The sequence below is a fragment of the Schistocerca nitens genome, chromosome 1, assembly GCF_023898315.1.
Source record: "Schistocerca nitens isolate TAMUIC-IGC-003100 chromosome 1, iqSchNite1.1, whole genome shotgun sequence".
In the NCBI taxonomy this organism is placed as follows: domain Eukaryota; kingdom Metazoa; phylum Arthropoda; class Insecta; order Orthoptera; family Acrididae; genus Schistocerca; species Schistocerca nitens.
In genome coordinates this window covers 1,309,113,301-1,309,140,685 of record NC_064614.1, presented here as the reverse complement: position 1 = coordinate 1,309,140,685, position 27,385 = coordinate 1,309,113,301, and the positions used below count along the sequence as shown (strand labels likewise).

Here is a 27,385-nt window from a genome sequence, read left to right as displayed (position 1 = left end):
GCCTCATACAGCAACCAGAAATTGTGTTTTGATGAAAAGAGACAGCCAGAGTTGCAACTAAAATGGATGTTTATTTAGTCATTGACCGGCTTTTCAGAAAGTAACTGTAGCAGGTGCTTTCAAATTATTGTCCACCAAATTCAATAACTAAACAATGGAAAATCCAGAATGGAATGTAACAGTATTATGAGAAGGAAAGTTGCCACTCACCATATAGCGGAGATGCTGAGTCACAGATAGAGACGACAAAAATCTGCCTATCTGCAGCTCGGCATCTTCACTATATGGTGAGTGACTACTTCCTTCTCCTAAAATTGTTGAATTCAATAATTAGTTCCATACTGTGGCAATAACTGCACCAGTAATTAACAAGCCAATACAGGTACATTAGGCATATTTACACTTCATGCACCACCAATAGACATTAGTTTCAGTCATGGAGATTACAGAGTTTATGTGGTCACTAAAAATTATTAATTCTGCCGGCTACGGTTACGTTTCTGGGGCAATGGCCTTGCCGCAGTGGATACACCGGTTCCTGTCAGATCACCGAAGTTAAGGCTGTCGGGTACTTCACAAAATGCTTGCACCCCTACGTGCACTCCCGTCATTGAAGGGCCACTCCCCCTCTCCACACATCCAGTAGGTGAGCTAGTGTGGTATGGTGGGTGACTTAACAAGTCACCAGCCAGCAAGATTTCAGCAGTCAGAAACCGGCGATGTTTCCTCGATTATGACCGAGCTTATTCTTCGAGACTCGATGTTTGAATTTAAAAGGTTGCTGATTGATATAGTTGCTGTATACAGTACATCAGAAGTACACGCAAAAATATGAGTGGCACAAGAAAAGGTAGTGTCTGGGCCCCTTCATTACCTGTTTTCTCGGTCCGGAACACTTCACGTCAACTGTCTTGTTTTTCCATTACTGCTGCAACCTAGCAGAAGTTGTATCGTAATTGCGTGGGGAAGCTAAATTTGCAAGTTGGGTTGGCAAAACTGATCGTGGATTATGTCAGTGTTTCCTCTCTCACATCTCCACAACAGCTTAAAATATTCCCTCAATTCCACTAAGCGAACAATCTGTCTTTTGAGCCTTGCATAACGTATTCGGTCACTTAAAATGTTAATAGGAAAAAAATAGGATGAAGTCGAGTGAAACATCGAGTAAGAACTTAGAATCGACCTAAACCTTAGTAGGAAGAAATGTAGAATTGGGGAATTTTTAGCATTGATCTTATGGGTTCTTCACAGGGGCTGAAATTTTATGGTGTAGAAGTGTGAAAAACATGAGATTAGAGAATTTAACATCAGAGATCCACTGTATTATGAAAAGAATGGGTTGCTACTCCCCTGTACAAATGAGATATAGAATTGAGGGCAGGCATAACAAATACACTGGTATACAGTTAAACTTTTGACCAAAAGACCTTATTCTAATGTGGAAAAGAGATACACTACATATTTTCTCTCTCTCTCTCTCTCTCTCTCTCTCTCACACACACACACACACACACACACACAGTCTCCTCTTTGTCCTCTTTGTGCCACACAGCAACCAGTCCTTTTCATAATATTGTTGTTATTCCATCCTGGACTTTCCATTGCTTGTTTTAGACCTACACTTGATGTATTTTACAAATATTTTATTCACAGATTTTTTTTTTAAAGAATGTACACTGAATCATTACTAAATTTATTTCCCCAAGTCATTGTTTTCACCCTTGTCCAGTAGAACTGATAGGTCCTTTAACAATTTAAATAATTAAAATGACACTGTTGAAATTAAATTTCAGTAATGCAGTTTTATTGAATTTGAACACTTTTATGATGATCTCCTTCAGCATAAAATACTGTAGTTCAGCAATATGCAAAACCTTCAACAAGTCAAATTTAAATAAATGAGTGAAATGACAACAGTATGAAAAGGATAGATTGCCACTTAACACAAAGAGGAGGCATTGAGTGCCAAACAAGCACATAAATACTTTTAGCCATCGGACCAAGCCATTCGTCACGCATAGACAAAACAAAACATACGAAGGACTTACGCCTGTACTGAATAATATCTAGCAGTCTTTTTTTCTACATGCCTTTTTGCCACTCATTGCCTCCTCTTTCTGACGAGTAACGATCTACCCGTTTTATATTGTTGTTATCTCGTCCGTGATTTTCCATTGTTTAAATAATGACAATTTCTAATGAGCAACTAGCTCCTTACATATGGCTATAGCTCACTGTTGACTGACTGTGGCATTGTCCCCAGCACCCATTGGGAGATTGACATTGGCAGGTTCATAAAATACAGAGCTGTTACGCATTCAGTGAAACATAAAATAGAGGAGCTGTAAACATTTCTTCTGAGTATTAGGTCACAGGGTTGTTTTGATTAACCCATAACAATATACTCCGTGGCTTTTGTGCTACAACTTATTTTTATGAGCAGATTTTCGGGAAAATACTTATCTCCGTGTGCTCTACCAAAGCCTAGTAAGAATTTTCTAAAAATTCAAATATTATATTTGAAATATTTCATTAACTAACACATACCTGTAGTAAAATTATACATCTTTTTGATATGGAAAAAATGGGACTGCAGGACAGCAACACAGATTTTTTTGAGAGATTTGCATTCTAGACACCTAAAGTAGTTGTAATGAAACTAATTTAAAATGTTCTACAGATTTTATATGCTTTCCCAAATAAATGCTTTGTATTTGAACTTTACCTCCTTTCCCTCATTTTTGCCAAGTCACATGCGATACAAACTTTGGCCATTATGGACTCTGATTCACAGAACAGTCCCTCGATTTTAGGCATATTTTCAACAGCATTGTTTCATAAGGTATAACCTACAGTTACACTGAACTTCTTGGTATTGTAGCTATACTATATGAAGGACCTCGTTGTGTTGCAGTTTGTAACAAGTTGCTCAAAGCCTCCTCTACTTGGATTTGCTCATTTGGAACCTCCATTCTCAATACGTTGTGTCGAGGTTGGTGACGATGAGGACACTGGCGATACTATTGGTAAGCTAACAGTAGTTTTTTTTAACCTAATTTATTTCGTGGAATAAAAATTATATCAGTCGACAGACTGAGTAACTCTTAAACCTGGATCATCCATTTGCTTGCATCACCTGCATGTAGTGACTTGACAAAATATTTCGGTGTCTTTTAACAAGAAGACAGTATAACTCTAGAATTAGTCTACGCTGTTTTCATTCCTTGCATCATGTTTTTGAACTAACTTTAAGGTTTGACTTTTACAAGCTCTCGGAGCCAGAGGCTCCTTCTGGCAGAATAATTGAAGGGGAAGGAAGAAGGGTGAAGGAAGAGGACTGGAGATGTTCAGGAAAATGGACAGTTCAGAAAAGTCATCCAGAACCCTGACCCAGGGGAGACTTACGGGACAGGATGAGAAGGAATGATTGTACCCCTATTCCTAAACCTCTCCAGTCCTTTTCCTTCACCTCTATTCCTGCCTCTTCAAATCATCTGCCAGAAAAAGGAGTCACCCACTCCAAAAGCTTGTAAAAGTTAAACCTTTTGGTGTGTGTGTGTGTGTGTGTGTGTGTGTGTGTGTGTGTGTGTGTGTTCTCCTGCCGCCACTTGGTGAGTAGATTTTTATTATCTGTCCATTTATGTTATAATGCTTCATTTTATGGGAAACTTCGACACACTGCTATCCACAAAAAATTCAGCAGAATTCCATACTGCTGTGGCTCAAGCACTTTCTACATAATGTTTGCAATGTGACTATTATTATCCCTTTATATTGGTGAAATGCTGAGAGTTAATAGTATACTTAATAAGTTAGATATTTTGTGTAAGACTTCATACACAACGGTAAGGGGAGGTGGACTACAGAGTAATGCAGCAACTGTCTTCATAGGAAAGCGGGACAGGAACAGAAAAAGTAATGCAACAAACAGAAGATTTGCTAACTTGTATTTCTCCAAACAAAATAGGCAGCAAGAAGTAGAGCCCAGCTCTGTACAACAGCAACAGTGGTGGTGACGGAGCCACGACTTGGCAGCGTCGGCACAACTTCGTGTAGCGATGTGGCTCTGAGCACGAGAGGGCTGAGTCACTGCTGCGGTGACAGAGTGTTCTCGTGGTCTCGAGCCACTAAAGGTGTGCCTCAGCGGGCACGATCCACTGAGTTCACCGGATCCCCCACAACCATTATTGCTGTCTCATAGAAACTAACAGTTCTGTTGCTACTGTTGCCCATGGGGTGGTACTGATATGTGAGACCACATCCCTCCAGCTGAACATCCTCCTCCCTCTCATCACGTCGTGCAGGTGAGCAAACGACGACGGGAGAAGGGCTCCGTGCAGGTGGCCGAAACTGAGGCCGGTGGTGAGCTCCTGCCCCTACCCTGGCACGTGCCTCGAGCCCGCCTGGGAACATCGGACAAAAAACTGGACAGATAGTGTGCACCTCCGTACAGAGGAAGAGCAGCAAACTGAGACAGAGCCGTCTTGACGACTGCAGGGGGAAGTGAGGCAGCACGTGGTACAGCTGCCAGAAAGAGTGGCTCGCCTGTAGACGACAGTGGCTGTCGAGACAGCGACGACCGTGAAAGAGTGTCGACTTCTGTCGGCCGTGGGACTGGTGCCGACAGTGCGGGATCCACGCGGGACAGGTGCAGTGAGGGCTGCTGCATCCATCCGGGCATGGAATCTGGAAGCACAGAGCCTATGGCAGGATCATTCAATTCACGTGGACAAATTTGATTCTGGTGCATCTCAGCAGACCTCTTGGTCCCTGCAGAAGAAATATAGAATGTCCAATACTTCATATGATGGTGCCTCGCTCTCAGTGTCTCTATCTGCCATACAATCTGTAAAAGACCAAATTGTTAATTTTATACTTTGCTGTCTGGGCAGAGTGGGTACTGCATACCATGGTGGTGCAGCAACTGAAGCAGAGATGCAACAACTCCGTGTGTGTAACATCTTTGCCGGCAATGGTCCATTGCGTGGCTTGGAGTGGCAGGAAGACAGAAGAGCAACAGAGCTTTATCCCACATGTGGGATGCACGAGGCTTGTCTGTACAAAGTGTTCAGCTTCACCATTGGACTGCAAATGGAACGGTGCAATTGTGAGGTGTTTGACGCTAGAGGTGATGTAAAACAATTCAAATTCGGTGGCAATAAATTGATGTCCGTTGTCAGTTACAATCACTTCAGGTCATCTCTTGATACAGGGTACTTTTCTGGCTCAATATTATGTAAAAATCAACACCTATTTCTTTCAGGCACTAGAATGAGATTTCCACTCTGCAGCAGAGTGTGCGCTGATATGAAACTTCCTGACAGATTAAAACTGTGTGCCCGACCGAGACTCGAACTCGGGTCCCGAGTTCGAGTCTCGGTCGGGCACACAGTTTTAATTTGCCAGGAAGTTTCTTTCAGGCACTGTTTATAATGTATATGTTTTAGAGATTTTTTGTTGATATTGGGTAATGCAGCACACTTTCTAAACAGTTAAGAGGTATTTTGAATATTTTTGAACCTGATTAGGGTTATTAAAAAAATTACAAAGAAATTGATGCAATTTTCTTTTTCCAAAATGCTTCCTCAAGTTGAAGTACCATTTAATCCAATGTTATACATTTGAAGGAGTCCAAATTTTTACCAGATATGCATGACATGATGGTTGAGGTAATAGACCTATTTAATTCCACCTATTATGTATATTACAAGGATAAAAAAAATTGCCTCTTACATTTTAATTTTATAATTTTTTTCCTAATAAAAATGTTATTTTTTCTATAATTTAGTTGATTCTACAATAAAACTTTAGTCTACTACATAAGTATGAACTATTTCAAGTTACAGAAAAAAATAGAGCAATGCTTTATAAACTGTAAAATTCAGCTTGCGGGAAATGCGAATAAAGATATGAATCCAATTTAACTGTGCCTCAGAACATTCCTGAGGCATAGTCTTCGTCCAGCAGCATTTCTTTATCTTCAAGCTAACTCTTGACATTCGTTTTAGCACTTCTTGCTTCTTTCGTAACTTGAAGAGCGAATCTTTCAGCTTCATGCACCCATTGTCTGTCACACGCAAGCAATTGATCTTCCAGATTAGAGCCACATTTGATGCCTAAATTTCTCAGGACTTCCAGTCTTCCTGTCACTCCATCTATTACACCAACTTTTAATGTATTTAGTCCTACAAAAACATTCTAGGGTAATCTTTCCCATATGCAATGGTTGAAACTTGCATTTGTATTCTGAGTGTGCCCATGAAGAAATTTACTAAGCAAAACAGGATCACTCAGGTTTCTAAAAGTTGGTTTTGTTTCATTCATAACAGGCTCAGGAAGAGAATGCTTATGATGGTATATTTGACCACTTTCTTTTGCTTTTTGGTAACCTCACCAAGAATCTGCTCCTTTAGGGCAAAGTCCGTGAACGGGGTGGTCATCTGTGGACAACTTATGAAAGTAGGTGGCCCACACAACTTTTCTCATTGCTCTAACATCATTCAGAGGTGCAGTTCTTCTAATGGCCAGTCCATAAGCATCTGTGTCTTGTGCAACAGTATAGCAACAAGAAGCAGAGGGCACATCAGATGCCGAATCTGGACGAATAGGGAGGCAAGAAAGAGCATCTTCATTGGCATACTTAGAAGTGGGCCGATGCGCGGTCTCGTATTGGTGATTTGTCAAAAGAAGAGCCCCTCCCCCCTCCGTTCCATTTTCTGCACTGTGCGAGTTGGCGCTGACTGAGAATGACTGTACAAAGATTGTAGGGTTTTGTGGTCAGTGACCGAGCAAAGGTTTCTGCCAAAAAGATATGAGCCACTTGTTCATGAAGAGCCTGAACAAGGGGACAAGCTCAGTGAAAGTGGCTGTGCATTGTCCACCATTGTGACGTGGGCAACAAAATTATTAGCTTTGCTTAAACCCATAGAAAACAAGTCCTGCACGTAACTTACAACACTCTCCCGAGGATCAAAGGAAGTATCCTTAAGTATGTTTGTCCTGATTGCTTAACCCAAAAAAATCGAGATGGTCTAGACCAAAAATATTAGCACTGTTTTATGAGGAAAGCACTGAGAATGTCACTGTCCACGCCACATTCTGGAAAGATGCGAGAAGGCTACAAGTGCCTAAGACACAATTGTCTCGGCCAGTACGCACCGTCAGCATATGGTGCGATGTGCACAACTTAAGTTTGCCAAACAATTTGTAAGTGCTACTGTTGAGAAAGTTACTGAAGCACCAGTGTGAAGTTGCAGATGGACTGATTGTCCAGCAGTGGTAAGTGACACAAAAAGGTTTTAGTCTTCATGTGCCTCTGCAAATGAGGTGGGAGCCATTACTGAATGACTGTTACACTGTGGTTTTGCACTTATGACACTGAGGACTTTGAAACGCACTGCACACTGTTTGTGACTTAAACTTGTATGAAGGAGTAGCAGAAAGAGGTGCCTTAGGCTTCTGTAAGCATACAGACTGTACACATCCCCGTTTGCCACAAAAAATTGCTTCACGTGAGGGGCAAGATCAATGTGTGTGTGCTATATTACAGTGAGGGCACAGCCTCACACTAGTCAAGACGCGACACTGGTTTACGCACGCACTGTTACTGTGGCTGGCCAGTCCACTTATCACGAGCTATCTGCGAGGCCTGTTTGCAGCAGCTATCTACAAAACAAACAGGCACTACCTCAAAACTATTTGCTGCACTTTCACAGGAACACCAATAGTCTAGAATCTTGCAGAACCTGTTGCAGTGAAAGGTCCGGGTATTTTAGAATCTGTTCCCAAATTGTAGGGTCAGCTACACTGTGTTTCATGGCACCATGAATCATTTTATCACTGTAATACTTGCCTCAATCACATTTGAATCTACACTGTTTAGAAAGGCCTTGCAAGTCAGCCGCCACTGACGGTATGTCTGTGTTTGTTACTTACACAACACAACCACTTGAACCACTTGAAACCTGCTCTCATAACACTTTGTAAGCAACAGTAGTAAATATTCGTAGTCTGTCAACTCAGGTGGCGATGTGGTAAAAAGTTTGGTACACAAGCAGTACAGAGTCACTCCTACCGTGGCCAAGAAATAGGAATGTCCGTCAGTACTCTATGTACGATGTGCTGCTGCACGTGTGTTGAATTGTGCGAGGTACTCTGTCTGGTCTTCCTTCCCCTCACCCAACTCTTGAAATGGCAGTACTTATATAGGCGGCATCTTGTGTGAAGTGACCTGCACTGTCACGAAAGGATTCGTCACGTCAAGCAGTTGCACCTCGTGTTGACTCTGAAACTGAAAAAACTGCGTCAGATCGACTACAGGAAGTGTGGCAGCTGTAGTAAATGAGCAGTGCACAAAATAACAAATACAAACAGTGAAAATCAAAAAGGACGCAAATAAGCAAGAAGAAAGTGAAAAGAGGTACGAAAGCATCAAACTTGGAACCTAGAACGTAAAAAGTACAAACGAGGCAAACACTAGGTGCCCAGAAAACAGTTAATTGAAAGAAGGCAACTAAAAAGATGACAGAACACAGAGAAACCAACTAGCCTTGACTGCTACACGTGGGTACCACAGCTCAACACGACATGTACGGCTTCATATACTACATTAAGGAGAGGTGGGCTAGAGAGTAGTGCTGCAACTGTTGTTCTAGGAAAGATGGACAGAAGCAGAAATGGCTAGTGAAAAAGTTAACACGACAAACAGAAGATTTACTTAACTTGTATTTCTCCGAATGAATGGAAACTAAATACATCTAATACAGTAAAAAATAGAGTCCAGCTATTAGGACAGCAACAATGACGGTGATGGAGCTGCGACTAGGTAGCGTCGGCATAACTTCACGTAGCGATGTGGGTCTGAACACGATTGAACTGAGTTGCTGCCGCCAACCCTCCCGTATTGCAGCAACAGAGAGCTACTCTCGCGGTACCGAGCCACTAGAGGCACGACTCGGCAGGCGCGGTCTGTCGAGTCCACCGGATCCCACGTGATCCCTGTCGACATCTCACGGAAACTTGCAATTCCGTTGCTATCTCTCCCGTCGGGTGGTATCGATATGTGATACTACAGTATACAGTCACAGTGTTGTTTAGCCTAAGCAGTCTGAGGAATGGGTAAGTTTAAACGAAAGTCTCTGCCTCTGCTGTAAACACTAGTGTCTTCTGAGGGTGGTAGGGAGGGAGTATAACCATTCTGCTTGGAGGTCAGGCCTACAAAAACTATGCACAAAAGTGATCAGTTATTTTCAAGCCTTCAGTGAAGATTTTAATTGGATCTGGCCCCTGCATTTGCACGTGTCATTAGTGTTTGACATTCCACATTTACTCAGTACGTGGATGTCGCACAGAGTACATAGTGGGGAACGAAAGGATTTTGAAGTACCAGTTTGTCTGGTGAACTGAGTTGCAAGGAAGTATTCCTGTTGCTGAGTGGCTAATATTTAGCAACACATTTTTATTTTGAGAGAGGATTATGATCGGTCTGAAGAAGTGCTTGCTGTCAATTTAATTTTTAAGCAATGTAGGACTCTGGGGTTTGCATTCTCTTCGAGAAAAATTTGACTGCTAGGAACTGGTGCTGAGTATTGAAAGGCATTTGCAGTGCTTTCGATACAAATTCTAACAGAATGTTGCTGTATTTTGTCTAATCTGGTGAGTGTAAACTTGATGTCACAGTGGTAAAATTCTGAGTCGGCACCAGAGATCGGCACAGGATGAGCATTGCAGCTGGGTGTGTTCCCCACTGAGTATGAGCCTACACACAGAGAATGTTTTCTGGAAGAAGCTGTCAAATATGAGTGTCCCACTTCAGGTTTTAGTCATATATTTGATATAAGGTCATGGTGACATTGTATGGTCTAACAAAGTCATCCATAGGGCAAGAAGATATGTACGTTTGCAAGTGAACGCTACTTCTTGGGAGTTGCGAGGTGATGCTGCTAGACTATTTTGTATTAGATGACCCCCAAGCAATATTGCAAGTATCCTAGAGTATGTGGGCATTGAGTAGAAACATATGTCATCTCACTGTATGACAATACAGGATGTTTATAAATGAGTATTGGGGTTTTAACGCTCCATAATATTTATTACATTAAACTTACAGTTATAAATGATATGTCAAATGAAAGAGCAACTCAGACAGTTTTACAAAGAACCTTATAAATGTTCAGTGTGAGCACCATGTGTCACACAGCACACATAAAGTCTATGGCTGAGTTCTTCCCAAGCCTAATGACAGGGCTTGCTTTGAATGGCCTCCACATTCACCCGACCTAACGCCATGCGATTTTTTCCTTTGGGGCTTCATCAAGGATCGTGTGTACGTGCCTCCGCTACCAGCAGATCTCCCTGAATTAAGAAACCGGATTGAAGCAGCTGTTGTTACAATCACTGAAGACACTCTTATCAACGTTTGGGAAGAACTTGGCTATAGACTTGATGTGTGCCATGTGACAAATGGTGCTCAAATTGGACATTTATAAGGTTCTTGGTAAAACTGTTTGAGTTGTTCTTTCATTTGACATATCATTTATAACTGTAAGTTTAATATAATAAATATTATAAAGCATTAAAACCCCGATATTCATTTATAAACACCCTGTTTATAGGTATACAATATTGGGCTGAAGACTGTCCCCAAAGGGAAGCATTGTGATATTCATTTGGTCCACATCTCATTCTTCAACTGAACATAAGTCCAACAGATGTACAATAGCATAGGATTTCCCAGTGTAGTAATTTGTGGCATGTTCATCACATCGACAGCCAATTACAAACCTAATAAAAATACCACAGGTATGACATGCCACAGTATACCTGTGATGAAGTTATCTGGAATTCTAAAATACTAATCTTATATGTTAGTATTGTATGTCATTCTGAATGGAGGAAAGTCTTCAGAAGTGAAAGTAACATGGGAGGTGCCCCAGGGGAGTGTTACAGGACTGTTACTTTTCACAATATAAATGACGTAGCAGATAACATCGAAAGTTGCACGAGGCTTTTCGCTGGCTATCGTATATGGAGAAGTAGCAAAGTTGTAAAATTGTAACTAAATGCAGGATGACCTGCAGACGATTGACACTCGGTGCAGGGAGTGGCAATTAACCCTCGACACAAACAAATAGACGTGTTATGAGTACTTAGACAGAAAGATCCTTTACTTTATGATCACACGGTGGTAGAACAATCACTGGAAACAGTTACTTCCATAAATTATCTCACTGAAGTATGTGTATGGAGTGGTTTGAAGTGTAATGAGCACATAAAATTAATTGCAGATAAGGCAAGACTGAGATTCAATGAAATAATGCTCCGGACATGTAGTCCGTCAACAAATAAAGTAACTTATAAAACATTTGTTCTACTAATACTCAAATATCACTCATTATTCTGAGATGCGAACTGGACAGGACTGATAATGGAAATAGAGAAGATCCAAAGACGAGCAGCATCTTTCATTACAGATTTGTTTAGCAAGCACAATAGCATCGAGGAGATGGTCAGCCGACTCCCTGGCAGATATTGAAAGAGAGGTGTTCTACAACATGTGGGGTCTACTGCTAAAGTTCTGAAAGCATACTTTCCTAGAAGAGTCAACCAGTATGTATATCTCACAAAAAGACCATAAAGATGAAATTATAGATATTTGGGCCCAAATGGTGGCTTACCACTAATTGTTCTTCCCACAAACCATCCACAACGGCAACAGGAAAAGGGGGAAGTGGCACTGGTATGCAAAGTATCCTCCACCACACACAAAAAGGTAGATTGTGGTGTATAGATGTAGGTGCAGCAATAAACAGCTGTCCCAGAAAAACACAGACAAGATGTTAGCTGTCAATAATGCATGATTATCAAATGTTCCTTTTTGTTCTCTGAAGCAATTTTTGGTGCTCAGCAGTAAATAATTGTGTTCCATAAGCAATTCCAGTTTATTTCAGAAATCTGTTCCAGAGTTTCACTGATACATTAGCTTTACGTGTAAGACCTATACTTTGATCTCATTCCACCCTCAGAGTAATGGGAAGGCCAAACATATAGTGCACACATTTGAGAACCACGTGGAAATATCTGTTTCTGTGTGCTCAGCAGAAGGAGCACTTGTAATGTTCCTTGGTATCTGTGGACCAGTGGTGATCGACAGTAGTTGGCTTACACAATTCTGCTCGCTCATACCCAGAGCCTGCACTGTCTACGAGTCTCCACCTTACCGTCGTCATTCTGGCAACTTTGTATGAGCCTTGGAGTTGAAGCAGGCTGTTGTTACCTGGTATCAGGATAAACATCTCCACACAGTTGCAGTGCCCGACAGCTATCGGATGTGGAACACGACTGTGCCCACAGACAAATACCGTATTTACTCGAATCTAAGCCGCACTTTTTTTCCTCTTTTTGTAATCTAAAAAACCGCCTGCGGCTTAGAATCGAGTGCAAAGTAAGCGGAATTTCTGAAAAATGTTGGTAGGTGCCGCCACAACTAACTTCTGCCGTCGAATATTTGTAGCGCTACACAGGCATGCTTTGCAGGCACAAAGATAAATACTGGCGCCAAAACCTGTGAGTCAGTAAATAAAAAAAAAAAAAAAGACAACATGGAAGACCTGCTTTTTTTTTCTCCGCGCTGAGTTTCGACCACTGCATTTTCATACATTATCCAACGAAGTAAATACAAATTCCATATTGTTCATCTTCGAATGTAGCAGCATTTCAATGTACTATGAAAATCCAACTGGCAAGACTGTTAGGGATGTTTGTCAATATGGCCAACTCTACGTTCTGAATTTTTGCCTACCTGTGAGAAGAGATGGTTGCTAATAGGAACTTTTATGAATTGTGAATCACATGCAGTATATCCTCTTCACCATGAGAATAATACGAATATAAACATTTTGTCATGTATTCTTTCGTGTTTGCTGCTATCTCATTTAAATCCTGTCTGCCTAATAAAGTACGAAACTAGTGTGTGAGAACAGCAAACACGGAAGAATATACATATCATGTCATGTTTATATTCATATTATTCTTATGCCTAATAGTGATACTGTCAGAAATGAAGCACGGCAATTGACCAGATTTTTAAATCTAAGATGACTCTTACTTCTGTGCAGAATGTAATGTACAAAAGAGGTGTCTGCAAACATTTTCAAACGGCGAAAAATTTTAGCTAAACTCTCGTTCAGAACATCTTCTATCACACGCAGTCTATTATTTGGTTCTTGTTGATCATTATCAAAGAAAGCAGCAGTGTAAGTAACAACAAATAGCAGTCTCTTGCCATTGTTTCGCTAATGAGACGATTGCTCTCTTTTTTTCTTTAATTGTAAGCACCGGTAGTGCGCACAAAAGCAAGCCATGCCGCGAGCGGCGACAGGCTGTAAACACGCACTATCAGAATGCGAGAAACAATGCATGACACGGTATAGTAATACATTTTCAGCTTAGAGTGTCGTAAACACCTATAACAAAGTGAACAGCACTTATCAGATCAAAGAAAAATAAGCAATCGATTCAAACCAGACGAAGCACGTGAAAAAGGAAGGGTACCCGTATAAATACGGACAGAGCGCGTGATGCGTAGCAATGGCTACCTGGTAAAGCTTAACTGCTAAGCTTACGACTCGAACCAAACTACTGTAGCTGTATCGTCATTCATTCGACCAAAATTGTGTCTCATATTACAATGGACCAACTTAGTTTCGATTTGGAGGTACGGCCTAAAACTTTTCTCTCCCTTGAATTTCGAGTCTCAAATTTCAGGTGCGGCTTAGATTCGGGAAATTTTTTTTTCCTTGATTTCGAGTCTCATTTTTCAGGTGCGGCTTAGATTCGAGTAAATACGGTAAGGACGGTGACTCGGCTTCTCTCTACGACTGCATTTGACGTCAGATTCGTTGTTTACTTTGCTTGTGGGATCTGGCAGTAGAGTGGACTGGTGTTGCAAGTCCAATTAGTATTTATTAAGTGACTGTTGATGAGAGAATTGTGTATGTGCTATTTTCTCCAATAGAGTTATATTCAGTTTTGCTGGACCAACATCACCGTGGTAGAACCAGATGTTTGTTTCCTGTATCATTGCAGCATAACCACATTTTACCACAACTTGGAGTGTACAGTATTTATTTTGATACAATTTTGAACACTGAGCCTCCTGTTCGTGGTGTAATATCCTCGAGATATATTTTCTATATGTGATTTATGTTCTTTCAGACAGTTTTGATCCTTGAGCCACTATGAATCAAGACGCAAAGGAATTAATGATGTTAGCTGCCAAAGGGTATCGATTTAAAACAGTAGGAAAAATTAAAAATTCACGAGGACAGGGATTCGAAACCGGGTCTTCCGCGTACTAGGCAGATGTGCTGACCACTGCGCAGTCATCGCAACTCTGTGGACTACCCTAGCACACCTCCCGTCAAACCCAAATTCTCAGCTCGTCCACACAGTACTGACGTAGTGCCCGTTGCCCACTATCCTCATTACTTGCGGCATTTTGCCGATTGTTGTAAGAGTTCAAACGTGGTGTGCATCTGCACTGAAGTAGTCGGTTGGTTGTCCTCATCATAATTATAGATGTGGGGTGCATTCTTTCAGACATTAATTGAGTAGCCACTGTGACTTAAACCACAAAGGAATTACAGAGATTGGCTGTGATTTAAATCAATGGGGAAAGTTGAAAATTTGTACCAAACTAGGATTTGAACCATAGTGGCAGGATCGTTGTCTCTGGAGACTTCAGTATTCTCATTCCATGATATTTCCCTCACAGGGTCATAAAGTGTGTCTTTGGTGAGCGCAGGGCCCCACTACCTGTAGTACTACTATCTTTCTGTACTGCAAGTCTTTCCTTATACTATTCTGTGCATTTCACCTCCCCGTATCATTTGAAGCCTCTCTTTTTTCACCTATCTTCCCCTACCAAAAGTCAGCTCACATGTGTGACAGGGTAAAGGGTGACTGGGTAATTCGTAATTCCCTGTCCCTAGTTCGACAGGTAGGGGTTGTGTGTACCCTCTGCTAAAAGGCCAGGTCCAGTGGCCAGTTGACCCCTCTGTCTGGAGTTCAGGAGGTGTGTCCTGAGGTATGAACAATCACCTGAGGTGGGTCAGTAGCCCTGTGTGGGAAACCCAAGAGCAAAAGTGTAAATCATCGTAGACTCTTGCAGTTGTGAGAAATCAAATCGCATTGAGTACAGGACCAATCTACCGAAAGCCTTGCCTAACAAACAGAAATGGAAAGTAACTGAGAAAATAATGAATATTCCATGTGCACCCCACTACTTAATAGTGTCACATATGGAAAAAAGTGAGAGTTTTCTTAGCACTAAGAGGACCGGCATTAGCGAACTACATAGAAGGGCCACTACTGGTCATTTTTACCTGTGAAGTTTTCCTTCTCTGTTTTCAGTTTTACTTCTTAAGTGACTTCAGTACGGTGTCTTTACAGGTCAATAGTGCATTATGCTTATTGTAAAAATGTGTTACGCTTCAAAGTTTCTATAGAAATTGTATTTAATTAAATAAAAAAGATCGAAGCAAAGAATAAATTGTAAATGCAAAATCAGTTTATACTAAACTTACAAATGCAAATAAACATATAATTATACAACATTTTTTATCTTTATGACTTGTATTCATTCAAACCCTCAAACAGGTCATAAATGTATATTTACTATGGAAAATAAAGAAAAATTGACACACATTGCTGTAGCAGTAATGAGAAAGCAACATTTTTTCTCTCTATGACATCTTTTCAATCAGAGCCACCTTCTTTGTCAAAACACTTTGCACACACATGGCGAACACTTCCAGCACATGGACCACATATGAATTTCTTGCACTGCTCACATACATTTTTAGTTTTGTTTGAACTTTTGCATCCTTGTATCTGGCAGGTCTCGTGTACTGCTACCTTACGTATTTCAGTGGTCGTAATGAATGTTCTGAACACGAATGAATGTAATGAACAGGTTATTTCCTTAATTGTACATACACAAAGGAAAGTTGTTCTGCTAATTTGAAAAGAAATACCCGCTGGCTAACTTTTTCTCCTGTTGTCTCTCTGTAAAGGATACAGGTGTCGATCCCAGCGAGGTCTAGGATGTCGGAAAACGAGTGCGTAGGCCATCTGTGGCAGCCAAACTTGAGAATGTACAGACGAGACATCTTGTCCCGAATATCAATTCCAAATTTAGTGGAATTGTACAAGCTCACAGTTTTAGGGAGTTTCTTCTGTGTTTGCTCGTCCACTGCAGCTGACAGTTGCGTTGTGCTCAATAGAAGACCATTTTTCACGGTCTTCCCCTGGTATGAAGTAATTGTCACCGGATTTGTATAAAATAGTTTCGTACAAAGATCTGGCAGCAGACTTCGCCGATGAGGAACTTCTCTTCGATTTTTCTTCAGTGCACTCACCGTGGTTATGTTCTCCCCCTTTAGCTGCTCTGCAAGATGTTTGGCTATGAAGAAACAGTCACATGTTACAGATCTTCCTTTTGAAGTGTAAGGCTGCACGAGATGCGTGAGAACATGCTCTGCAACAGGTATGTTAGTTGGTCAAGTACGGAACTTCATTCATCGTATATTTACTACCGGTGTCTAATGCGTGTCAGAACCTCAAACCAAAATCGTCTGATTTATTACACGTGTAGTGTACAGAGCTTTCCACGGATAGAGCTGGAATGAATTCCAGACTGTTGTAGCTGCTGTGAAGCCATTAGCCTTGGGTCTCTTGGCACAAGTGTGCTTGTCATAGAACTACAAAATCACACTTCTATGAACTTATTTCTTCCCACAGTATGAGCAAAAAATGCCGCCCCCCACACTTGAGACCGGAGAAGTTTCAGGGGGAAATTATTTCCTCTGTACACTCAAAGTGCATGCATTAGCTATACCAGTTTTTGATTGGGCAATATCGAGTACCCGTGTGATATCCGGTGGAAGTTCTCGGGCTCTAATATCTGTAAAGTTTTTTATGTTGTGTGGAGTATTATTTTCTGTCAACACTCTCCATACACTCATATAACTGCCTGCAACTGTAAGTTTCTTAGCATTACACACTTACCCAGGAGTTTCTACCAACATGTTGTAATGCTTTAATCTTCCAGGTGTGTGCTTTCACCCAATTTGAGTTCACACTGTTCTGTTGGCGCAGTCTCTGCACTTCGGGCTTCCGGATGCTGAGATGGATATGATTTTTTCTGTTTTCTTCCTCAGCTGCAAGTAGGAATTTTTTGTGCCACTGGAATCAAATGTGTAAGCACTGGCTTATTTGTATGTTGTTGTACAGGAACTGAACTTTCATCTTCCGACTCTGACGATTGGCCTCGTTCTGTTTCTTGGGGCTGATATTTTGTGTTATCTTTATAATCTGTATCGTGCAAATCATCACATTAAAAATATCTTCTCCTTCAGAATCTTCTTCTGGTGAACACTTCACGTAATTGAGTAATTCTTAATCCCTATGAAAACACCAGTGTGCCACAATAATGAGGAGGAGCACTAAACTTCTGCAGAGCACAACAGTGTGTATTGATGAAAAACGGCAACTAAAGTATGTCTATTCTTCTACTAAATAAAGTAAAATGTAAAAAGAAAGGGGGGGGGGGGACAAGGTCACAACAATGAAATAAAATAACCTCATTGGAAGAAAAAATCCATTGCTGAGCCTTTAGACACATGAAATGCAAAAAATTCCTCATCTGTCAGAATGACCAGCTGCGGTCCTTTAAGATAAAAATGTTTATAATTTGTTCAGTTTTTGTGACAGATGTTTGTCTTTTACAGAAATTATAAACACCGAGAGTACATTAAAAAGTCATGAAAAATGCAGCCCATAAATTAAAACGTACACTGTTTATTAAACATTAAACAATGCTCACCAGTCAGATTGACGACTATGATCCTTTTAGTGTTAGTATAAATCCCTTTATCATTGAACTGTGGAGTCAATTGCAGGCCAAATGAAGCCACGTTCTCACCTGTGTAACGTAGCCCTTCTAATCGACACGGGGCCGAAAATATGATGAAAGCTGACTTTTTCACTAATATCCCGTACATATGGAATCCCGTAGCTCACTGACTTACTCCCACAGTGTTGTTACCACTGATCTGCTTGACGGTCTGCCCGAGGCAGAAATTCGAGGTTACCTCTCTGATCAGGAAATAGTTGCAGTACATCAGTATAACAGGACAAACAACAAATTGATACCTATCTGTGCCATCTCCTGTATATTTGATCGAGTGGAGCTCCCTTCGAGGCTCGAGGCAGAGAAACGGGTCGACAGTATAAGACCCTATAAGCTGAAACTGAAGTGCTGCTGCCGGTGTCGGCGATTCAGTTACACTTGCGTGTCCTCTAAAAAATGCAGCCAAATGTGTAAGTTGTGGCAGAGGTACACATCGAGGAGACTGCATATCTCCTTCACCCCACTGCATTAACTGCACAGGAGACCACGTGGCTTCGTCCCGCAAGTACTCCGCTTACCTCGATGAGTGAGCTGTACGGCAGATCTGGAAATTGGAAAATACTTGGAGCTACTCAGAAAAAATTGCCATCCACAAGCCCTTCTTACCGACATCTGACTGTTTCAGCAATATTGTAGCTACACCACCACCAAAAATCAATACGGCCACCCGTGCCTGTAACGTTCAGTTTAGCACATTAACTGTAAAACCACAAGTACTAAAGTAACATCATCGTGTATCACTGCTGTACCTGCAAAGCACACACTGCTGGAAAAAAGGAAAAGAAACAGTACACCGGGAAAGACGATTGCAGTTTTGACCCGATGACAGTACGTGTCACCTAGGAGATAGTAGGTGTACTGATAATGGTTTCAGTATTGTCCACCAACAGATAGCTCAGTGGCATAGCTACCAGAGCACTATCTGTGTCTACCCTTTAATAGGGAATGCTCACAGCCAGAAGGCTCAGTACGATGCAGACATGTGAAGCGAGCAGGCGACCGTGTCACGGTGATGCACTCGTGCTTCCTACAGCCGACTGGGTGAGTTTGAAACGGGTCTGAGTGGTGAGGCGACCGTGTCACGGTGATGCACTCGTGCTTCCTACAGCCGACTGGGTGAGTTTGAAACGGGTCTGAGTGGTGGGGTGGTCCTTTTGGAGCATTGCCACACAAGTTGTACGTGCTGCGCTGCGTCAGGTGTGCAACGGTGCCGGTATCTGTGGTCACGTGAGCATTCTCAGCTCTGGCGTCCACACGGTACGGACTCCTGCGAGGTTTGTCGTATTGTAAGGGCGACGGTAGAAGATCGTACGGCAACCCCGGGACAGATAATAGGACTTGTGAGCCCAGATTTGGCAATACAAACCGTTGCGAACTGGCTGTTAGCAGTGGGACTATTGGTGTCCACACCTCTGGCGCTTCTTCCACCCGTGCCACGACACCAGTGTGCACAGAGCGACTGGGGCCGTCGGGAGATCACTCGCGAGACGGAATGACGCACTGTGGTCTTCGGCAGTGAGAATAGATTCAGCCTGCGGCAAGTGACGTTCGTTTGTGCGTACGGTATAGACCTGCTGAGTGCCGTCTCGTACAGTGCATTCGTCCGAGACAAATATAAGACTGCAGTAAGCTACAACTCTCGTTCACCTTTGGCATTTCTGGAGGGAACAGCAAACCGTGCTCGGTATGTGCAGATTGTTGTTAGACCCATTGTTTTTGCCATTATTGCAACAGGAAGGTGATATATTGTTCCGTCAGGGTAATACTCACCCACACATTAACCCTGAAACTCAACATGCAGTACAAGATGTGCAGCAACTTCCCTAGCCAGCACGAGCTCCAGACTTTTCTCCCCTCGAGCTCCTGTGGGATACGACGGGATGGGGAGTGATCGGTGTGACTCGTCAATCGACAACTCTTACTTCTTACTGAACAGGTCGAGCAGGCGGGGTATAACGTATCTCAGTACAGTATTCACTATCTGTACGATCAACTATATGCCGGAGTCAGGGCCTGCATTGCCACCCGTGAAGGCTCCATCACATACTAATATGGGTGTTTCAGCACCTGGTACCTCAGAACCGCTTGTACTATTGATCTGTAAATGTAATCATTTTGTGTACTCCTTATGCACCATTGCAGTAATAAATCTCGAGTAAAATGGAAACCTACCCAGTTGCCATCTCTTACCCTTGAAATAAATAAGTGAAACAATTATGTAGCATTATTGACCGGGAGAACCTGTCTGGTATAGCTCAGCTGTCTGATCCGAGTCTTTATTTATTTGACACCGCTTTGGTAACTTGCTCACTGATGACGGTGAAACGATGATGAGAATGACACAGTACCCAGTCCCTGAGAGGCCAAAATTCGACGCAGCTGGAAATTGAACCCCGGACCCACAATCTAGGAGCCAGAAACGTTAACCACTAGACCACATGGTGAGGACCTCTTGTTGTGAAATGGCTCTTCTTCAATAGAATGTACGAGGTATGAGATCATGTAGGGCAGAATTGCAGCTGCTGCTAAACAGTTTACAACTGTTAGAAATGTAAATACTGACTCGAGACCACTTTGACCTTTCACATTTAACCCAGGAACGTTTACAGCCTTCCTCCTGAGGCAAGAAGAGCAGCTCACGGGGGTGTAATAACACTCATCTGAGTCGGTGACCGTAGCTCGATCATTCTGTTGAACGCCCTGTTGTAAGCTGTTGCTGTCTGTATTACGCTTCCTGGAGTTACGTTTTCTCTTTTCTGTATCTTCGTACCTCCGTCACTCACTCTTATTGTGACAGAAATAATACAGCTGGTTGCTCAAGTCCCAGCACCTTTCTTGCCACTTGTTGAGTACAGTGGCCACCATCCCATTTGGGCCCTCCCAGAGCCTGTGTAAAAGGTACATTCCTGTCAAACAGTTTGGACCAGCTTCATATTTTTTCCCTCAACACAGATGAACCAGTGTTTCCTTCAAATTCTGGACATTAATTTTTGCACCTGGATCTCTCCTTCTACAGCACAAAGCTCACTGAGCATCTAGAGTGGCCCAACATTTCATACACACACTCGAGCAACCATTTCTTGTGCGTAAGTTGCGTGCTGAACTGTGTACGATCCGTGTTAAGATGGCTTGGCACCCATCTAAAATCACTGGCACCCTTACACAAACAGTTTCACAACGGTGATGACCAGGTAGAGTACCTTATGTACGTCACCCTCTTTGCCGCTGAACCCCAGTTCCCTGTCGTACAGGGAAAAGTTAGGTTCACGAGATGTGTTGTCCGTGTCTTCGAGCACCACCCCGTGTTGGAGAACTGTGTCTAGTTTAAACAGATGAGTGCAAAGAGTTGTTGAATAGTTATAGATAGCAAAAGAGACTTATGGAGCTCTCCCGACTATTTTACTCCATCTACTGTTCCTTGGGATAAACATTGTCACTGTGCTGGGGAAAAGGTCTTCTTCCACTACCCGATCTCACCTTTGCAAACAGTACTGTAGTGGATGCTGTGATGTCTCCCACACCTCAGCCCATCTCAGCACTTTGCAGAGACCTCGAGCTCTGCCCTACTATTGTCACCCTTCCTACTTCAGAAGCAAGTGGCAGATACTTCTCATAATCATAAATGCCACAATAATGTTTTTACCACAAAGGAATGAGAGCACGTTCTTATATCGTCACGTTCCTCCACTCAGAGACCTGACGACATTCACCTTCGGAAGTCGCAACAGCTAACTCCCAAATGCGAGTGCTTTCTTCTCTGTATGTACAATTGTATCTGGAAGGATGGCACATTTTCTACAGCTGGTGTAAAGCTACTGTGATACATATACCTAAGCCTTATAAAGGCAGACACCTTCCCTCCATCTACCACCCCATATCACCCCATATCTGTCACCAGTAGTGTGTGCAAGGTGATGAAACAAGTGATCATTGGGCAGAGGATACGGTGGCTCGAGCCACGGAAATTCCTGATAGAGTGTCCACCTGCTTAGCTGAGTGGTAATGTGCTTGCCTCCCGTGCAGCAGGCCCGGTTTCGATTCCCAGCCGGGTTGGAGATTTTCTCCACCTGTGGACTGGGTGTTGAGTTGTCCCCATCATCCTCTCATCATCATAGACACACAAGTCACCCAGAGTGCCGTCACATGAAATAAGACTTGCAACAAGGCGGCCGAGCCCGGACGGGACCTCCCGGCCAACAATGTCATACGATCAATTTTATTTCTTTTCCTGATATAGTGGCTTTTGTAGGCATCACTCTGCAGTTGACTATATCTCCGGATTCAGTGCTGAGCAAAACCTCATTTGCTATAGTGGTCGCACCCATTATTGGCTGCCTCCCACTGAGTCTCGCATGCTCTTTCTTTGTCAACAGTTTATTGGTCTGTAGCAGCTCTCAGCAGGCCGCTTTACTCGTACGGCAACTCTGACAGCATTTCAAGCATCTCTACTTGTGAAGCATAAATAAAGCCTTTCACTTTTCCACTGAAAGGAAAAAAAAAAAACATTTACACGAGTTTCTGACAGTGAGAGGAATTTCTCCTACCATCCCTACATACTAATTGATCAAATATTATGTTGGTTCTGCCTAATATCATATTTAGCAACTAGTGCGAGTATTATCTGAATTTTGTGACACCTCAGGGGATGTGGGCTGTACTATCACTGTTTGTTTGTATCGTACCTTAGTCCCATCAAATTTGGGCTACAGATGTACAGCTGTCCATCTTACATTGCCTTAATGTGATGCACCACTTGATTTCTCTTTGACTACTGATGCATTCCCCACCAGCCCAGTTATAAGCCTTTAGTGGGAGTCGCTGAGTTGCCACTTCCAGAGTTCACTTTTATATTGTTTCATCCTACATTAAGTGCAGCATTCCACGCTGGCAGAGTTCTGTGCCCTTCTTGAACTTACTTTACTTTCAAAGAACATTGCTCTGGTTTCAGTAACTAGCTTTACTTTTCTGGAGCTGCATACACAGTTTAGGGAAAGAACACATTTACACCAGTGGCGCTAGGAATGACCACAGTGCAGGGTGCACCCTCGTTGTCAGCAAAAAGGTTTTTAGATGTCGACTGTTAGACCGATGCTCGATTTCTATCACAGAGCTGTTTGCCCTTTATCGTGCATTGACTCTCCAGAGTCTCTGTGCAATTTACACATACCACCTTCACTACAGCGTCTCCAGGAATATCTTCGTATGCTCTGCGATGCATGTGCCTCTGTGTCTTTTGTACAGGTTCCTGGACATCGCGGCATGTGTGGGAATGAGGCTGCTGACGGCCACCCTACTACCTGAGCCCTTTAGATATTCTGTGCACACAGACGATATCAGCGTTACTACATATATCACTATGGCACAAACACTTGTCATCCCTCCATTGGTACAAGCTCGGGGAGATTAAACCCCTCCCTGTAGCTTTGGCAACTCATCTGTCTAATAGTGAGGAGCTAATTTTAACTAGACTAGAATTTAACTGGACTAAAATTTTCTGCTTATCGGCGACACTTCACGATTTTGCTCTCACTGTAACAAACCACTGATGATATGCCACTTTCTTACTTAACGTTAGTTTTTCAACATCTTATACTTTTAATGTGTCTGTGTCATCTGATCCATCTGTCTCATGTATTAACCAAATTCAATGCATATCTGTAATGTTACCATTAGACACATATCAGACATGCACGTTTCGCTCTGTTGTTTGCATTACATACATTTATTTGTTTATTTTTACAGATAGTATTATTAAGGGCTTTTACACCATAAGGAAAAAGGATCCACAAAATTGGGTATGTTGTTTACAGTATGTACATTTATTTGTATATTTTTACAGGTAGTGTTATTCGGGGCTTTTTCACCATAAGGAAGAAGGATCCACAAAATCGCCTCCCGACTTCATCTACATGCTTCAATCTCTTGAAGTTACCAAACTATCAGAAGAAAAGTACATTGCGAGAGAAACTGAGATATGCAGTTTCTAGTAATACAGGATTTGAACTGTCTTAAATTAGACTGAATCAGACTACAGGCATGAGATACTACAGAGACTTCCTCCAGAGGCTACTATTTTAATTTAAAATGTAAATATTTGTGAAAACATCAAATAGATGAAAACATAATTAATTTAACACTGTAAATATGTTTGTAGATATCTTGTTTATATTTAGCTTAAATGTGAATTACCATTTCATAAGATAATTTTAGTTTTCCAGTCAGTGTTATGTGGCAAGCATTTTTATTGTTGTATTTGTTACTCTTCTTTCTTCCAAAGATTTGCTCATTTGTAAATTGCTGGATTACTACATATTGTTTCAGTATGCTAACTCAAGGTAGAACTAATTAAATAACATTGTTGTTGTCATTGTTGTTACTGTTGTTGTTGGATCTTCAGTCCAAAGACTACTTTGATGCAGCTCTCCATTCTACTCTGTCCTGTGCAAGCCTTTATCTCTCTGAATAACTGCTGCAACGTACGTCTTGTTGAACCTCCTCACTGTATTCATTTGTTGGTCTCTCTCTAAAATTCTTACTCCTCATACTTCCCTCCAATCCTAAATCCAAGATCCCTCAATATCTCAGAATTTGTCTTATCAACCATCCCTTTTTTTAGTTAAGTTGTGCCAGAAATTTCTTTTCTTCCCAGTTCAGTACCTCCTTATTAGTTACGTGTACTACCGATCAGATCGTCAGCATTCTTCTGTAGCATCCCATTTCTAAAGCTTGTATTGTCTTCTTGTATGAGCTGCTTATCATCCACATTTGACTTTCACACAAGACTACACTCCGGACAAATATCTTCATAAAAGATTTTGCAACACTTAAATTTGTATTCACTGTAAACAAATTTCTCTTCTTCAGAAACACTTTTCCAGTCTACATGTTGTATGCTCTACACTTTGACCACATCAGTTATTTAAGTCCCCAAATAGAAAAACTCATCTACTACTTTTAGTGTCCTATTTCCTAATCTGATTCCCCAGCATCACCTGATTTAATTTGACTGCATTCCATTACCCTTTGTTTGCTTTTGTTGATGTTCATCTTATATCATCTTTCAAAACACTGCCCATCCCACTCAACTGCACTTCCTAGTCCTTTGTTTTCCCTGACAGAATTACAATGTCAACAGCAAACCTCAAAGTTGTTATTTCTTCTCCCTGAAATTTAATGCCTTCTCCGAATGTTTCTTTGGTTTCCCCCTTACTGCTTGCTCAGTGTACAGATTGAGTGTCAGGGATAGGCTACAAACCTGTTTCACTTCCTTCTCAGTCACTGCTTCCCTTTTATGGCTCTTGACTCTCATAACTGCTGTCTGGTTTGTGTACAAGTTGTAAATAACATTTTGTTCCATGTATTTTATCCCTGCTACCTTAAGGATTGCAAGGATAAATCACTAACACAAAAAACAAGATTACATGCACTGCTTGTGTGCACATATATGCGAGGCTGTATTAGATCAAGCAAACTGTGCTTCTCAAAATGACAGTGATGCAGTTGGTAACCTCTTCAGTGGCAGAGTAGCGGAAATGCTCTTTTTCCTTATTCTCTTATACTTAATACTGGAAAGAAGAATAATACGGAATGTAAAAGGTTATGCTGAGTGTTCCATATTTCACTTGGCTTAAGTACTACAAAATTTCATCACATTCCTCACAGGTCACACACATTTCACTTGTTCGTGCAGTAGATCAGTGCATCTGTGATTTCCCCGGGATGTTGTGATTGTTTGCTGGAAACATTTTAATTTCATTAAATAGAGGATTCTCAAGAGGAACAACATAATTATGAGATGTTAGGAATGAATACATGCAGCAGCAATGATTAAGTACTTGCACATTCCAAAAACAGTTCTTTCTGTGGCAGTAAGTCATAATTTCCTCTCAACATTTCCATGTATTTTTCATTAAGTTTTCCTTTTGAATTTATCATTCCTCAGTTCAGTGTATCAGTAAACATGAAATTTAAACTGTACAGATAACAGTTAATTAATGAAAATGTCTATATTCAGAAAATACTACTTGATTTCATTAAAAAGCACCATCATTGCAGTGACCAATCTTTAAAAATGGAAAACAAACAGTCTCAACCACAGAAACATTTATTTTGATGGTAACCAGGTTCAATCACTCTCTGACCATCTTCAGACCCTCATACTGTAATGGTAGGTGGTAGTGGTGATTGAAGCAGATGTTATGCTTCCGCAAATGTTTTTTTCCATTTTTAAAGTACTTTTAGCCAGACTACTATTTCTCCAAGGGAAATGTTGTCATAAATTATGAATTATCACACTTTTAATAAATCAGCGAATTTCGGAACACTGTACTTCTTTTGTATTCGTCCTTAAGAAGAGAGGACAGCTGCAGTAGATTAATGATGGGGAAGTTATTACAGAATGCTGCAACAGATTGTGAATCTAATTCTTCATCAATAGTTTTCACTCTACTGCTGCTGCATATTTTGTTACCTATTTTGTTCTTGTTATTTGTTACAATGTGTGCAGTGGATGGGAAGAATTACGCAAGCAGAACCTATTGGGTACACTTTTATTGTAAATAAAACTGATATGTAAATGTAGTTTGCTCCAAGTTATAGTCAATTAAAATGCTATGTCCAATTTTAAGATTTAGTTCACAACTTTGTTGGACATGACTTGAGGATCTTATATGTGTCTTTAAAAGCTCATAGGTAGCAGCCCACTGGTTGCTGCCCTTCTTCTCAATCATGTGAGATGTAGCCTTACATCTTAATTCCTGTAGCATTTTCCTGCATTTGTCAACACTGAATCAAATCTAATGCACATTCCTCCACTCCTGTTGGCCAGATCAAATCCAGCAGGTATCTCAAAGAGTTGAGTATATTAAAGTGAAGAGTGATGAAAGGCTGGTCTCATCACTGTCATTTCTGTGCCTCTGGAATGCTGAAGGTGATGGCTGTACACACTGTCGTCCTATTGAATTTTAATCAGTTTCAGAATGTATGGAGGGTAGAGTGGGTAGGAAGTTCAGCACTGTCACTATTGGTGTTACAATACGTTAATAAGGCATGAATGTTTAGGCGTTACTGCTAAAAAGCTGCTTCTTAATTTTGGATGTACATTGTCTCAGGTTTTGTTTTTGGCTGTATTGTTTTGAAGATTGTTCTTACTTCCAGATATTTTGGACTGTACATACAATTTGTCTTTAAGGATTTGGTTGTAATGAATTTTTTGTCCAATATTTATTCATTCCCTCCCCCCCCCCCCCCATCTTATGTTACTGATACCCCAGTTTCCAAGAAGCTGTGGACATAGCGAATTGGAGTGATTTCATCAATATGTATGAATTCCCCGGTCATGTGATTTTAAGCTGACAAGTGTCGGTGTCTGTGCAAACCCTAGGAAGAGTCTGTTCCTCAGATATGTTAATTAAG

The 27,385-nt window shown here is 41.5% G+C and overlaps 1 protein-coding gene across 1 annotated transcript in view; it reads left to right on the top strand.

Moving 5' to 3' along the window:
- The window catches only part of LOC126202743 (ubiquitin-protein ligase E3B), a 312,843-nt gene extending 288,418 nt beyond the window's left edge, over window positions 1–24,425 (top strand). Inside the window, exons 16-17 of the mRNA XM_049936890.1 lie at window positions 2,915–3,026; window positions 23,811–24,425. Coding sequence (XP_049792847.1) covers window positions 2,915–3,026; window positions 23,811–23,983 — 285 coding nt within the window. The 3' untranslated portion in view covers window positions 23,984–24,425. The remainder of the gene's footprint in view (window positions 1–2,914; window positions 3,027–23,810) is intronic.
- The last annotated feature ends 2,960 nt before the right edge of the window (window positions 24,426–27,385 follow it).